Here is a 16,785-nt window from a genome sequence, read left to right on the forward strand (position 1 = left end):
TTATCAAATCCAGAGATTTGTAGTTTGAGATTCTTGTCAGTGCAATGGGAAACAGGAATTTGGAAAAGTGAGATTGTAATTGTTGAATAGGTGCTGCAACATTGGTATACAGCTAAATCTAAGAGAGAGGGCCTGAGAAATTTTTTTAACTGAGGTAGTATATTTGAAATTTGTTGAAAGATATCTTAGTGAATATACTGAAGATCAGTGCAATTAGGTTACTTTTTTGTTCATTTCTGAAGACTAGAATTTTTGAGGGAAACATTTCTTTTAAAAATATCACAAGTCAGAGGTCTTCTCATCTTTAATTCTAAGAGCAGTATTTTGTTCTTAAATTACCTGGAAGAAATACTACTTGTTGTTTGTTTGAGGATGTGCTGAGCTTAAGGCAAGCTCATCTTTATTTCAAAGTCCGAAATTATTTGACACTGAAAAAAACTTAAAGTTCATTTTTTTAATATATATTACAATTTGTTGTATTAAGTTTGAAATTAAGTTTTAATATTGCTGATTTAGATTTTGTGTTTCTGTATTTGTAGGATGGAACAAAGTTTGTTTCTATTGGAGCTCTATATTCTGAGCTTGTGGCAGTTAGCAGTAAAGGAGAACTCTATCAATGGAAGTGGAGTGAATCAGAGCCTTATAGAAATGCACAGGTACTGTACACCCTTAAATGTTACCTTAAGAATGCTTTATATACTTTGAATATTCAAAGTGGGTTTTTTTTGTTTTCAAAGAATCCTTCGCTACATCATCCACGAGCCATGTTCTTGGGATTAACCAATGAAAAGATAGTACTTCTTTCTGCAAATAGTATTAGAGCAACTGTTGCCACTGAAAATAACAAGGTAAGAGATGTGTGGTGGTTGCCCAATCTAATAAAGCTGTTTTTTCAGCTACATGTGTTGTAGTGAAGTTGATTCTTAAGCTTTGCCAGTAAGAGAACCTAATAATTTTTGTTCACTTGTTCTTCATCTTTTCTTTGATAGAAATGTAAAAGCAAAACAAAAACCTAAATCTTATTTTTACAATATATAAAAAGTGGAAAAAAAGTGAATGAAAAAGTTGATATTTAGATTTGCAGCAGATTTGGATTTGAAACCATGAAGAGATATCTGTTCTACCTGATTATTTGAAATGCTTGACTGATGCACTAGCATCTGACCCTAGTATTGGGCTAGAGGAGTCTGTTAATGTTCTGGATGTAATTAATGAAAAAACTAACAGCATTGAAGTTTTCAGTACTGTAAAGTAAATTATTTATATAAGGTTTTCTGTCCAGTCAAGAGTGAACTTGAAACTCTGAAACGTTTGGTTTGGCAAATTGTATGTACTTGTTGAAATACTTTCAGAACATCTCTCTGTATTTTGTCTTCTTTCTTGTCTGTGACTAGAAAATGGGGTAAAAGTGCCCCAAAGCTCAGTTCTAGGGGAAGAAAAGGTGGTAGGGGATAATATCACACACTGGATTACTGAGCTGTATGAAAATATCTGTATTTTTTTTTCTTTCAAAAACAGGAAATGTTATGTTAAACTTAAGGTGCAACTCTCTCTTCCCCCACTCCTCTTATTTTGCCTACTCTTTTCTGCCTTTCCTGTTTCTTTCTTCCCTTCTCCCTTAGGTTGCTACCTGGGTGGATGAAACTTTAAGCTCAGTAGCTTCTAAATTAGAACACACTGCACAGACGTACTCAGAGCTTCAGGGAGAGCGGATTGTTTCCTTACATTGTTGTGCTCTCTATACATGTGCTCAGCTAGAGAACAACTTATATTGGTGGTAAGTAAATTTTGTGTTTGCGATGTAGTATTAATGGATATCTTCATATCGTTTGTTCTGAGAAGCACTGCAAAATGGCTGAATTATAATTCTTCCGAATTCTGTAACTGCATGTGAGCTTAGATAACCATTTAAAAGTTTGTTTATACTCTTTCTTTGTGCCTAAAGATTTTAGATCCAATCAGGACATCTTTAAGAGAATAAAGTTATGCATAGGAGATGTTTGTGAATGCTCTAGTGATTAGATATTTCAGTACTGCACTGTTTCACAGAGTAACCTTAGTACATTTTAAGCCTTTCAGGCCTTTTGTAGATTATAAATGTGGAACAAACTTAACCAGCTGTGAAATCCCCATTCTCCTCTTGGGGTCTGTTTGAAAGTCTGATCTGCTAGTTTGTGGTCTAAATCCTAAATAAGAGAGAAATAACACCAGGTGTTCTGGAGCTTGTTGTTAAGATACATAATGCATAAACATTTGTAAAATTTAAAATGTCAGGCTTAATTGCCAAATTTTATGTCAAGATATTTTAACTGTGCTCAGAAAAGCCCCTCAAAAATAACACTTCCAAAAGAGCTTCAAAATGCATATCTAACACGAGTGAAGTTATTGAGCATTATTAATGTACCTTCAGTGTGCTTTTTTTGTTGTTGTTGGAAATCTTAGCACTAAAAATGGAGTCTATGAAAGAGCTTTTCTTATTATATTCTGATAACTGTCTAGAAAATATTTAAGTAGAATAGTAGCTAGGCGTGTAAAGTTAGTCCTTTTTTAATTCTAAAATCTATTTAAAAATTTTGAAATTTCAAAATTACAGCTTTTTATTTATTTATTATGTCAAATGGTGACATACTTTACTCAGAATAATTACTTGGTATGGAAACTAATAAGCCATAACATTGGACATACCTGTATACCTGACACTTCTGTTTTTATCATTTTTAGAGTAATCGATCCGATAAAGAAGGTTATTAGCATCCATATGTAATCTTTGAATATAACTTATTTTTTAACCAACAAGTCCCTTTTGGGATGGTGCCAACTTCAGTATTGGTGATTATATGTTAATCAGATGTTGTAGATAGACGCTTCTATTACTATTGATATACTTAGGTGCAGTGGTCTCTAATATACTAAACACCTCCCCCACCCAAAAAAAAAAAAAAAAAAAAAGCTTATCCTGGGCAGTAGTGAATCTAAGACAGCAAAATCTGGAAGTTATCAATAGTGATAGCAAAGATACTCTCTGGTTCAGGCAGGTCTCAAGGCATTTCAGACGAGAACGAAAGTCATCGGTTGGCAGTGACATTATGTGCTCTCTCCCTTTCTCCTCCTTCTCCTTATGAATTAGAAAGCTAGATGAATTTTGGAAGGTGGGGAATGAATATGGAAAAGGATGTCACTTCTGCAGTGCTTTGAGATTTTGGTGAAGGTTACACAGCGAGCTGTATAGTTAAACATGACTATGTTAAGCAGAAAGAATAAATTGTTCAAGGGTATAAACACTGCACTTCTTTCGTAGCCTTTTGTTAATATTATGTATTTTTCCACAGGGGAGTAGTTCCTTTCAGCCAAAGGAAGAAAATGCTAGAAAAGGCCAGAGCAAAAAATAAAAAGCCCAAATCTAGTGCTGGTATTTCCTCGATGCCAAACATAACTGTTGGAACACAGGCAAGTTCAGCTGTTGTATGTGACATGTTTATAGTGTTATATGATGAACCTACAGTTTGTAACTCTTTTTTCTTTGTTTAAGAACAATTCAGGCTCCTTTCCTGTTATACATAGGAGTTCTCTAAATAATCTGGAATTAAAATACTGCATTTTAATTATATGACAATAAAGTGATGTATATTGTTAATGTATCTAATCTTTTATTAGTGTAATTAGTACTATAAACATGGAGAAACAAACCATACTCATACAAAAAACCTTTGTTCTAACTTTTCTGCATCTTTCCTACCAGTTCTGTACTTCGAGAAAGTATAGAGACATTCTTAAGAGCATTTAGCTTTGTAAATTACTTGGCATTTAACTGCTTGCAAGACTAGGGTCTGAGACTGATTCATGCAAGACTGTAGACCTTTGGTTAGAATTCTTTACCAAAAAACATTAATAGCTGAAACAAGTCTATTTCTTCTTGTGATGATTACTAGGACTAGTATGAGTGGAAACAGCTCCCTTCCAGGGAGCATGCTGCTTTTGGTTCCCAGTCCATTCTAATCCACTCTGGGATGAGTCTTCATTTTTAGCTGATTTGTTCCTTTTTGAACTGAGCCTCTATATACTGTATATTAAACAGTTGCACTTCTAAAGCTGTTGTTTTCAGATGCCAGTTGTACAACAGCCTCTATCTTCTAGCGAAGTGCACAGTATATCATGCTGACTTTCCTTGTCGCCCAATTCCATAGGTTTTCTTTTCCTTTTTTCTAAATGCTACATATTTCACCAAGAAAATGCATGCGTATGATTTTCCTCAGTATAATCCAGTGCTCTCGTAGAAATAAATACTTCTGTTTTTAGGTGTGTTTAAGAAATAACCCCCTCTATCATGCTGGAGCAGTTGCTTTTTCAATCAATGCTGGAATTCCTAAAGTGGGTGTCTTAATGGAATCTGTTTGGAACATGAATGATAGCTGTCGATTTCAGCTTCGGTCACCAGAGAGCTTGAAAAACATGGAGAAAGCTAGCAAAACTACTGAGGCAAAGTAAGTGTGTTGAATGAAAAGATATGCGTGTGTACACCCACAGAACACGTGTTTAATATTCTTTTTGATTGTTGATTGATTAAAAAAATGGAAGGAAGGGTTTTTCTTGTTATTTTAAGCTTTCTGAAACTTGATAGGCTCTTAATTTTCTCCTAAACTCTGCTAAATGTGCAAAGTACTTACTGCAAGAAAGGTGTCTCAGTTGTCTGAAATAACTATGGAAATGTTAAGCTGAAAGAGGAATATTAGAGGAAGACTTAAGTATTCCCCCCCACCTCCCAACAGTGTTTCATAGTGTTTCCAAGCTCTCATATTTGAGTATACTGAAAGTGGTTTTGTTCATGAAGTTAACTGCTTTCAAGCTCTTCATAGTATTGTGAGACATCTTTCAGCCCCTTCATACTTTGAATAAAATCATTTGGATTGACAGTTGTCAGTTAAATCTTTCTGTAAAGGTTAAAGTTTACATATTTCAAAATTTCAGATGACTATATAAAACCAGTAATTCTTTCTGTCTTCAGCTAAAACACATCTGAGGACATACAAACATAGCAACTATATGTATATATATATGTATATATATATGTATATAAAAAAATAAAATATGAATATTTATGCTCCATTAATGTTACAAAGCTAATCCCTGATTAAGTAGTACAACACCATTTGAAATATGGGATGTATAGTCTTGTTGGTTAGGACAGTTGTTCCAAAGTATGAAGTTATTTTAATTAAAGTATTTGCCAAAAAAAATACTTCTGTTATAAAAATCAGGCTGTGAAATATGTCTGGTTGCTTGGACGTAATGATAGTCTATTTGTTGTCGTGGAAGAGACTTCACTTTCTTGTTTCTTTATTCTTAGTAACACTTCTTATTCTAGGCCTGAAAGCAAACAAGAACCAGTGAAAACTGAGATGGGTCCTCCTCCATCCCCAGCTTCTACCTGTAGTGATGCATCCTCAATAGCAAGCAGTGCATCAATGCCATATAGTAAGTAATAGCTCATAGTGTAGAATATTTGTGCAGATAAGATGTTTTAAAAAATGACAGTTCTAGAACGATATGGTATTAATTTCAGAAGTTGGAGGAAGGTAAAAATCCTTTTTGACCTTTCACAATGAACCACAATATATATACAAAGGAACTTAAGTGTAAAAGTAGTGACTACTTGATGTAGGGTGTAACTATGTAAACATAATGCCTAGTTCTGTGCAAAGTCAGAAGCTGATCAACAGTAAGACAGGATAAAAAATTTTTTTTTTAACGTTTAACTGGAATGCGATAGTGAGCTTGTTTACAACCCAACTTGAACTTGTTGGGAAAGTTCCTTTCAAGATTAAGATGTTCTTGCACAGTTTGCCTTAAAAGTCAGTTTCAGTGGAGCAAAGCAGTAGCTGGTCATCCTTGTTACATTAGGTATCTAAAACCAAACATTCTTTACTGGGCATGTACAAGTAGTCAGGAAAGTTTTTATAGTGTAAGTTGGTCTTCAAGATCTAAAATGCTATATTAGAATTCTGTGTCCTGAGCCCTGAGTTGATGTAATTGATTTTTGATGCATCTTCGGGTGTTTTTGTTCATTTGTTTTTTCCCTTCCATTTAAATGTGTACATCTTATAAAGGGTTTATTACAGTAGCATCATTTGAAGGAGTCTTGTCTGTGGCACTGTACCTTGTAGTTATTCCCATGCTGCAGTTTTAAAAACTGTTCAGCTAGAGAATCAATTGGCCTCATTCAATGAATGAGAGTCTGTTATACTCAGATGTGCAGTACTGATTTATAATATTAGTAAAATCTTCTGATATTGAGGCCTTCTGTTTTGTAGTTCTTTCAACTATAACTTCCCTATGTTTAACTTTGGTTGGCGTTTTGAGCTACTGTTTGAAGTTAGCATCACAGATAGTTGAAAAATTTTCTGCTTTTTTTTCCTTAAATATGTTGATAATATATTAAAGAAACTCATTTTAGGAGATTAAAGATCTTCTCTTATGCTAAATTAGGCATGTTATGAATTTAATTTTTGATCCTGAGTGGTTTGGAGTTTTGGAGCTGTAGTTGCTATTCAGATAATGTCTTTGAAACACGTCTTACTATATCACAATTACTCTAAGTGCAATTTTTTTTCTAATTACTTTTTTGTCTCAGAACGACGACGATCTACTCCTGCCCCAAAAGAGGAGGAGAAAGTGAATGAAGAGCAGTGGTCTCTGAGGGAAGTTGTGTTTGTGGAAGATGTTAAGAATGTTCCTGTTGGCAAGGTTTGTCTAAAATACTCTGTCCCACCATCTTAAAGCTGTATTAATTTTTCCTTTTAGTTAAGCTCATTGGTAAAGCATACAATACACTATACGTTGTAAATTGTAAACTGTTAGTTTGGGGTGACTCCTGAGCATGTCTTGTTTCTTACTTGTATGACCCTTTTTGTGGTTTTTTTGTGTGTGCAACAACATGATAGCAATCAAGGGAGTATGTTCTGAGTAAAATATGCTGAATCTTAAAAATAGCTTTCCTTTAAGTTGAAATGTGGTGCTATGAAACCCAGATGTGATTTCACATTAAAAAAAAAAAGCTTTTCAGTGACAAGAACAATAGCTGCCATGTTTGTCCAGTGAAACTGTGGAGGGTTACCTGTTGTGACTTTCAAATATCAGCTGAATGCTTAGGTGAATCTTGCAATCAGAGAACAGGAATATTTTGATTAGACCTAAATAATGTGCTTACTGGTGAGTATTAGTGGTTTTTTTTTTTTTCCCCCAATAATATAAATGTAGAAGTATTTGATTTAATTAATACAAAAAGTCTGTTTGTTTGGTCCTCAAAGTCATGATTTTCTCTCTAGTAAGCCTTCGCTATGACTAAGAGTGCCATGGAGGAAGACAAATCTTTTCCAAACTCCATTTCTCCTTCTATATTGTTGTGTGATATTAGGAGGGATTAGGTCATCTAGACCTAATACTGTCAAAATGCCCTGCTGTTCAAAAATAGGAAATCCAGCACAGTTTTTCTAGGAAATGAAAAGGTTAGGTTGCTTTCTACTTCATTCATGGAAGATTTAAAAACAAAACAGAAAAGCATCTTTGAAGGGAGGAGATCCACAATGAATTTTCGTTATCTTGTTTAGGTCACTTCTTTAGAGGGGCGTATGAAGAACTTAATTTGCCAAAACACTTCATCTATATGTGAGGTTTTAACATCTAGTTGATGTCACCGAGATAATCGTCTGCCTCTCTCACCAGCTTTGGGCAAGCAGTGTTATCCTTATCTGTCCTTCCTGTTTTAGATCCTAAGCTTTTCAGGACAGGGACTGTTTTACTACTTTTGTGTGCAGTTGTAAAGGTGTCTTGCTTAGTGGGCTGCATCAAGAATAACTACTATAATGTAGATGAGTTTAAATTTTGATATGCAAATATTTTCATGCAGTGCTTTGAAGTGCTAATACTGCTGTCTTCTGAATGCATTACTAGTTCTGATCTATTCTGTATCAGTCAGTTATGACAAAGATGCATGTTTTTGTTGTCGTTCGTAAAGTGTGCTATACTTTTCCAGTGATGTATATTGTCATTTACTTTTTTCCTGTTACAGTTTTGCAATGCTTTACTAACTTTGAAGTTCAGATAGAATCCAGCACACAGAACTGTAAAAACTTTACCTAGTGATGTCCAGATCGGAACAGAAATACAGTTCATACCCTTTTATACATTCTATTTGTACTTTGGTTCAGTGCTGCCATTATATGAAAAAGGTTGGAGGAGCTGCTGTCTACAGAGAGGATACCGTTCTCAGTATTCTCTTATGGGCCTTCAGAACAGCTAATATTGTTCATTGTGAAACAGTTATGTTAGTAGTTTAGCTTAATATTATTATTTTTAAGTCAAATTGAACAGAAAGATGATTTGACTTTTGAACAACCTGAACTGTTATTTGCGTAAGTAATTTCTGAGTATATTCAGATGTTCATACTGCAAAACCATAGTCAAATGGGCTTGAGAGTTTTAAAATTTCCTGGGTTGAGTCCAGACCTTTTAGGGAACACTCCAGAATACTTTCATCTGATATTCCATGACTTCTGGTTACTGAATGACTTCATAAAAATTCACATTTCTGATATTTCACTATGGATTGCCTTAGTGGCTTGAGAACCCTGCATGACAATATACTGTTTCCCATGTAACCTGGGAGTTTGTTACCTTTGGCATCTCCGAAAACTGGAAAGGGTTTGAAGCACTGTTCTGAATTTTATGTACTTCATGTTACAAGGCGTTGTATCGAAAGCACAATAGTTAGCTTCTCTGAGATTGCTGTCGTTAAGTAAAATACTGGTCGACCACATGAATAATGAGACTTCTTTTGAGAAATACTGGCTGATAATTTGGCAGATGTACTTTGACCACAGTGTAAAGTGAATTGTACTAAAATAGTTCATCTTTTAGTTCAAAAATCTTGCCTTACATAATGGTTCAAGTCTGAAATAGTAATTGAAGGAACAAAGAATTGATTGCTGTCCTCTTACCTGCGGCCAGAGCTTCTGAAATTCTGTAGGTTTATATTATGTAGAATAAAGTGAAATAGCCGTAGGCTTTTTATCAAAATGTTTACCCTCTTTTAAAAGTATTTCAGTAATACTTTGTGGTACAGAGATAGAAATGTCAGCTAATGCTTCCGGATATGGAATTTAGAGATAGGAGGTTACTGGAAACTTACTAGAGCTCAGTGTGTATCTCAAAAAATAACTATTTCTGGAAAGTTTGTGTTCCTCTAGTCTTAGATGTATGTGAAAACTTTATGAAGACTCCAGAAGGTGCTTAGAGAGTTAAGATTCTTCCTAGATCAAATGTTTTGAAGTTCCGTTTGTGAAGCAAGTACATGGTCTCAAGTTTTAACATACTGTTTTTTTTCTTTAGACTTGTACTTAGCCTGATATATTGACAGCCCTCCACTGAATTCTAGGGTCAGTGCTTGTGGTAATTCTGACCCCAGTAGATTGTACAACCAGCATTTTACACACTGCATCATAGATGGAGATTGTTTGGTGCCAAAGGAACAAATGCCCAGAGGGTGGTGAAAATGCTTACATTGGTGTATTCTTGAAAGAAGCCAAGAAAGCTGAAGAGCCTACCAGATAAAGTCTCGGATTTAGTCATCTTTCTCTTTGAAGTGTATTTTCTGATCTCATTTCAATTTAAATACTTTCATGGACTTGGAACAAAACCAAGCCTTTATTCCTTCAAGTCCATCATTAGATGGAGGAAATAATGATTATAAGATGATCCACCTAATGAAAGACTATTGGAGCGGAAACGCCTAGTACTTGTCTCTTCTGTTGTCTGCATTGGTACAAACAGGCCGGCTGCTCTGAGAAATCTGAAGGAATTGTCGTCTTCCAGTGTAGCTTAGGAAAGGCATGGGCTGAAATAAGCCTTCATTACTGTTAGCTGATACCAAAGGAATAGAAGATAGTTGTGCCTGTCCCATGCACTTTGGGATATCTACTTAATGACGTTAGCTTCAGGATTTCTTGTTCTGGAATGACTTAAAAATGGTATCTGGAACCACTGTTAGAAAAAAGGGTAGGGGACCTGGGTTGGAGCTGCTTTTTTCTTGTTCTTTGGCAGCTGCGGTTCGTTTTGGTCAGAGGCTTTCCATTGGCAGTGTCCAAGGCCTCCCCAAACTGCTTCTGTTCATCAAAGTTATCCTGGATCAGGTGAGACTTCCATATATTATCAATTTTGAAGTTCCTGTACCTGGGAAATCTTACCCAGTCCTATGGATTTTGTGCAACACAAGTTGGATTGAATGGTTTATGTTCCTTAACTTGTACTTTGGAATATGTTGTTTCAGTCAGTCACTTGATTTTTTTATTTTTGGTTTCATTTCTCTGAGTTTGAAGCATTCCAATCAAAAGGATGACTTGAAAGAGCTCAAGGCAGTCACAGTGCTAGAAAAGCTATCTAATCTCTTGTAGGACTCTTTTTTTTTTCTTTTTCTTTTTTTTTTTTAATCCTTTGAAGCTGAGTTGTTTTTACAATTGTCAATATTTCTTTGGAAATGCTCATTCTACTTTGAGAGTAGAGGTAGAAACATTTTCTAGTATTAAAATTATTTCTATTCTAACAAGCAGAAGATAAGAAAGTGAACATACATTCTTCTTGGTCTTCTGCTGCCATGTCTTGAGAGGAAATACGGTGATTCTGGAGAGGGAAAAATTCTGTAATTTATCAATAGATCTAAACGAGTTTAATTAAAAACAGTTCAAATGTTGGTAGTAATCTTCCTTGTTTTTAGAGGATACTCAGCCTATCATTAAAGTAATTTTAGAGAAAGAACCTTAGAGGAGATGGTGGAGGAGAAGCAGGGCTCACAGCCTGTCTTCATTTGATTTTGAGGAAAGAACTTTCTTTGAAAGCTTTCTGCCCATCAGTGTGACATTTTTGTTTTTTCAATTTTGCTTTTGCATAATGCTTTAAAGGAATATAGCGATGAACAGATAGTGAAGATAGAAGAAATAATGAATACACTCATCTTTCAGATATTTGTTTATCAATACATGTTTTTTTCCATTAAAATGAAAGATAAGATACAGTTATACTGTAATGAAAAATGCTGTAAAATTTTTTGCTTTTGGAAAAACTGACTTAAACTTTTGCTTTGATGCTAAACTTTTTTTTGTTGTTCATTTGTTTCAGTTCTTTTAATTTGGTCCTGATAAGGCAAATGCTTACCTATATAGTAGTGTAAAATGCTTGTTTCTAACTGAAATTTTTGGAAAGTGCACAGATGGTGAAAAGTTGCATTAGCAATGTGAGCAGTGCGAGCACATGGGTTCTATAAGCTGGTGTGTCTAAATCCTTTAAGCTCTGTGTTGTATTTTATTCTGCTTTATTCTTGTTAATGTGTTTTTCAGTGAATTCAGACTTGTGGTACATTTCAGTTAGAGGAATGTTAATGCTGCTCATTTATCTTGTTTAGTGGCAGCCCATTACAACGCATCTTTGCCTTTGAGTCTGTGTTCTCTGCAGTTGCTATCAAATTTCTATTTAAGTTCCTAGTTGCTTGCCACATTCTTAAAATATATATATATATATATTATTTTAACCAAAAATGAAACCAATTCTAGTGTGTGCATCTTCAAAGAAATGCTGGCAGAATTTAAGGGCTGGAATCTACCATGGTTCTTTTAACATGGGAAAGGTGATTTAGGTAGCGACACTAACAGCAGCCAGAAAGCATGTAGAAAACACTTTGAATTAGCAATAAGTTTTTTTTTTTTTTCCTTTTCTCCTTTCTCCTCCTCCTCCCCCCACCCCCTACCTTGTTTATCAACTTGAAGCTTTACAAAGCAGATTTCATAGGTCCTATTAAACATTGACCATTTAGAATCATCTGTTTTCAGAAGACACACAGATTTAAAAGGCTTTTCCAACAGCTTTTAGTCACTTCAAAAAAACTTCTCCATGTCAGACCAGGAGTTGTGGTTGAACCTTCAACATGCGATCACAGGCTTACAAATTAGTCTGATGGCCTTGATGGGGGTAGTGGTGGAAGAAATACCTTGATTGTATTGCTTTGACCAAAACGTATTTTTCTCTAGGATATTGTCTTGTAAACCTCCATACAAATCTGTCTTTGTATATTCTAGATCAGAGTTAATGTTTGTGAATCTCTTGACTAGATTTGAATTTTGAAACTTTTAGGCAATATTCTTACAGCTGTTTGTAACGCATGTCACTAGAAACTCTGCTACTAGAGTAAAGTTCCAGTGTATGGGGAGCAAGTTCTCTGACTCAATCTACAGTATTGTTTCTTTTACAAAAATCAGCTAATAACCTTCGCATCTGTCAGTACATCCCTTCTCTAGAGGACTTGAGGCTACAGCTAGCTGGAGAAGTTGGGAGAAAACACAGAAATGACTGAATGTTTGTTACCTGTAACATTTTGAAGACTTGCTTTTTATTATGGGAAACCTCTGAAATGAAGTTTGTCACATCTAGTTCTTTAATATTACTTATTTCTTTTTGTTTAGAGATTATTGAGAAACGAAGGCCTAACCAAGGTCGATGGTTGCTTTTGTCTAGTTTTGTGCAAGACTTGAGAGCATAATAAGATCTTTTCCTTCTCAAAATTAAAACATCGTCTTTGCCCTTTCCCCTCTATTAGCTTTGCTTATGTTTTGAGGAAGTTATGGTGTTAACCGGTACCTCAAAGGGCCTTGCTATTTGGTGATACTGTAAGATGTTTCTATATCAAGGAAACTCATTTTGACAGTTTGGATTAGGTATACGTGACAACATCTCTTTAGAGATGCTTAGAATCTCAAGCGATTGTGAAAAAAATCATTTCTATTTTGAGGATGGAAAGACGCACATGAAATGTCTGGATATGTGTCTGTATCCTGTGATCCTAAGGGACTGAGTGGAGAACTTCATTGAATGTAAGGAATAGATAATGGATCCATAAAACAATACTTTGTGTATCCTCATCTTGAGGAATGTGCATTAAGACTTCAATAGAGGCTTAAAAATTCTTAAATAGGAAAAAATGAATAAAGAATGATTTCCTGTTTATTGTAATATAAGAACTAATAACACCTAATAAAGTTAGAAGCTCAGTGTAGGTTCTTTTTTTTTTTTTTTTAGTTGAATGTTTGCTGATGTTTGGAAATCATTGCTGCAACGTTTCAAAAAGTGATCAGACAAAAGCAGAGTCTATACAGGTTATTAAGTGTAAAGTTGTCCTGCAGTTTCTAGTAGGTGAAAGCTGGAAGGACGTATCAGGAAGGTATCAGTATGAGCTTCTCTAGCAGTTGGTGAGGATTCCTGTTAGAGGTAGAATGATGAACTGGAGAGACGTTTGATCAGATTCAGGATGCTCACGAAGTCATTAAGAAATCTGCATTTCTAAGTGTTCAATGATATCAGCGGAAGCAACAAGGCTACCAAGAAAGAGCAGTAGAATCTTATCACTGTTTTTTGTAAACTTTATTTTTTCCTGACAAAGATCTGGATTATTTTGAAGCAAATCAGCCTAAGCTATTTTCAGTCTCTTTTCAAAACTTTTAGTAAAACTGTACTGTGTTCTGCTTGTAGGTGCTAAAAGTGGATGGTGCTTATGTTGCTGTGAAATTTCCAGGCACCTCCAGTAATGCAAGCTGTCAGAGCAGTTCTAATTCGGATCCTGATCCTTCCTCTCTTCTCCAAGATTGTAGGCTGCTCAGAATAGATGAACTGCAGGTATGTCTTTGAAATGCTTGAAAACAAGCAGTATTTTGGAGTGTTAGCACTACGTGCAAACTGCCTATTAAATTTTACATACGTTTTTAGGTAGTAAAGACTGGTGGAACTCCAAAAGTTCCCGACTGTTTTCAAAGGACTCCTAAAAAGCTATGTATTCCTGAAAAAACAGAGATTCTAGCAGTAAATGTAGATTCAAAAGGTAAGTGAGACTAAGATATTCCATTGTGTTCTTTATTACCTGCCTCCCTCCCTAGTGGAAAACTGCAGCTGCCAAACTAACATAAATAGCTGTTTTCACTGATATTAACAAATCCTTAAAGGTGAATAGTTAGGTGTTCTTTTACTGAATGCCATCAGCAAAGGGATTAACCTTTCTCTTCATGTATTTTTGAAGGAGTGCATGCTGTCCTGAAAACTGGGAACTGGGTTCGATACTGTATATTTGACCTTGCTACAGGAAAGGCTGAACAGGAAAATAATTTCCCTACTAGCAGCATTGCGTTCCTGGGTCAGAATGAGAGAAGTGTTGCCATTTTTACAGCTGGACAGGTTTGTTCTGCATCTCAATCATTTAACCTCACTGTGTTTCACTTCCTTCATCTTCAGATGGCATGGTACAGCTTTTGTGAGGCTCTTCCAAAGACTGGCAGAAAATAGTTCTTTCAATGGGTTGTGAAAGACTCACTGACCATTAATATTTTGGAAGAAGGGGTAGGGAAATCACGGAATCACAGAACAGTTGAGGTTGGAAGGGACCTCTGGAGATCGTCTAGTCTAACTCCCCTCTTCCAGCAGGGTCAGCTAGAGCAGGTTTCCCTATTGAGCATCTCTAAGGTGGAAACTACACAACCTCTCTGTGCAGCCTGCTGCAGTGTTCAGTCACCCTGAGAGTGAAGAAGTTTTCCTTATATTCAGATGGAACTTACTGTGTTTCAGTTTGTGCCCATTGCCTCGTGTCCTGTCACTGGGCACCATGAGAAGAATCTGGTTCCATCTTCTTTACAGCCTCCCTTCAGGTACTATACACATGCTGTTCTCCAAGCTAAAGAATCCCAGCTCTCTCAGCCTTTCCTCATATGAGAGATGCTCCAGTCACTTAATCATCCTAGTAGTGCTTCACTGGACTCTCTCCAGTAACTCCGTGTGTCTCGTACTGTGGAGCCCAGCACTGCACTGGACCCGGTACTCCAGGTGTGGCCTCCTCGTGGCTGAGCAGAGGAAAAGAATCACCTGCTTTGATGTACTGGCAACACTCTTCCTAATGCAGCTCGGGATACCTCTGTCTGCCTTTCCTGCTAGGGCACATAGGGGAGTAGCAACATAATTCACTTAAACACTTGTAGTAATCTTATTCAAAGTCTTGATCCTTGAGGTTAAAAGGTTTAAAAAATATGACAGAGTAGTTCCTGTGTTACTCTAAACTTGCTATCTTTGTTTTGGAAGAGAGTGCACATTCATTTGACCCACTTAAAAACAAATGGAAATGTTCCCCCAAAATCTGCATTTAATATTAAAAATAATACTGAGGTTTTGTGCAATTCTTTCTACTGTCCATTTTTAAGCATCCTATTTTATCTGATTATACAGCTGATTTCACAGTGCAGGCATACGTGAGGAGGATTTAGAATAAATACCGAAGTCATTTTATTAACTTCCATATAAACAATATTCTTTGTTTGTAACAGTTAAAGGGAACATTTTTGGCAAAGTAACTCAGCTTGTAAGTTTCATCTTATATATTCAGGTTTCTGTAGATGTATTTCAGTAAGCTAAGTGTATGTCATAATGAAACATTAGGTACCTACATCTCTAATGAAATTTCAATTAAGATACTTTTAAAAGTATTTACTATGCTAAGCATGCTCCAGGCATTTGAGAAAGGGAATCTACTCTCTTATGCTGCGCCATTTGTAAGGATAGGAGACAAAGGAATAAACAAGAATTTTGGGTAAACTGGACTCCTTTTAGGGATTCAAGCAGAAGTGGACCTTTTGGGAAGGATAATATTTATAAATTGTGGAGATATAATGTTATTTTTCCCCCCCAAATATAGGAATCTCCTATTATTCTTAGAGATGGAAATGGTACTATCTATCCAATGGCAAAAGACTGCATGGGTGGGATAAGAGACCCTGACTGGCTTGATCTTCCACCTATTAGTAGTCTCGGAATGGGTGTTCATTCCTTAACAAATCTTCCTGCTAACTCAACCATCAAGAAGAAAGCCGCTATAATCATTATGGCTGTTGAGGTAAAGTACTTTCTTTAATACGTCGTAGTGTGCTCATTTGCTGCTTGCTTTAAGCTTTTTTAAGCATTGTTTTATAAGTGTTTAGAATTTGTATTTATACTGCTTTAAAGAAACTAGTGTCAGCTGAGGAGTCTCTTATATACATGAAAGTACAAACAAACTTACGTAGTAAAATGAAAGATATGTTTTGGTTACGTGTAGTTTCAGTATAAAACTTGATCAGACTTTTAACTAATATTAAGTTTAGACATTACTTTAAAAACTATTGTCTTCATCTGCATACTACCAGTGTATAGTTTTATATAAGTTTTAGGAGTACAACAACAGGACTTGTGGAGTACAACAACTTTTTTCTGTACGTCTTTTTTTTTTTTTTTTTTTGACTATAAATGCTTGTGAGAGCGAAACAATTTTCATTTAAATTGGCTATGAAGTTCTGTAGTCATCTGTGGTGCTGTATGGGCAGTTGTGCTGTGAATTCATGTATCGTGCTTGTATAAATCAGTCAGTGATTTTGTGCAGATAAGTTACATCTGCTCTGTGCTACACTGATACCAGGAGGTATTGTGTATCTGTTAGACTGAGATTTATTTCACAGTGGACTATTTAACTGTTGTGGGAAAGCTTGTTATATGGGGTGAGCCTCACAGACCCGAGGAGGGTGTGGGAGCTATTATTCCTTCGCTTCCCAGCATGCATATCATTTATTTAGAATAAATATGTAAACAAAGCTAATGTTGACATCTTAGTTTTTCAATTGTACTATTCTTCCCATTTTATATGTAGCCGTGAAATCAGAAATCTGTCTTAAGAACCAAACT

General features: G+C 35.6%; 1 protein-coding gene across 1 annotated transcript in view; it reads left to right on the forward strand.

Annotated features, from left to right (window-relative positions):
- Positions 1 to 16,785, forward strand: part of UBR5 (ubiquitin protein ligase E3 component n-recognin 5) — a 90,012-nt gene that overhangs the window by 36,471 nt on the left and 36,756 nt on the right. The window contains exons 10-20 of the mRNA XM_062570451.1: positions 540 to 656; positions 738 to 848; positions 1,623 to 1,777; positions 3,330 to 3,447; positions 4,297 to 4,481; positions 5,363 to 5,472; positions 6,629 to 6,741; positions 13,567 to 13,710; positions 13,801 to 13,912; positions 14,108 to 14,262; positions 15,767 to 15,964. Of these exons, the coding sequence (XP_062426435.1) occupies positions 540 to 656; positions 738 to 848; positions 1,623 to 1,777; positions 3,330 to 3,447; positions 4,297 to 4,481; positions 5,363 to 5,472; positions 6,629 to 6,741; positions 13,567 to 13,710; positions 13,801 to 13,912; positions 14,108 to 14,262; positions 15,767 to 15,964 (1,518 nt within the window). The remainder of the gene's footprint in view (positions 1 to 539; positions 657 to 737; positions 849 to 1,622; positions 1,778 to 3,329; positions 3,448 to 4,296; positions 4,482 to 5,362; positions 5,473 to 6,628; positions 6,742 to 13,566; positions 13,711 to 13,800; positions 13,913 to 14,107; positions 14,263 to 15,766; positions 15,965 to 16,785) is intronic.

This window comes from Rhea pennata, chromosome 2, assembly GCF_028389875.1.
Source record: "Rhea pennata isolate bPtePen1 chromosome 2, bPtePen1.pri, whole genome shotgun sequence".
In the NCBI taxonomy this organism is placed as follows: Eukaryota; Metazoa; Chordata; class Aves; order Rheiformes; family Rheidae; genus Rhea; species Rhea pennata.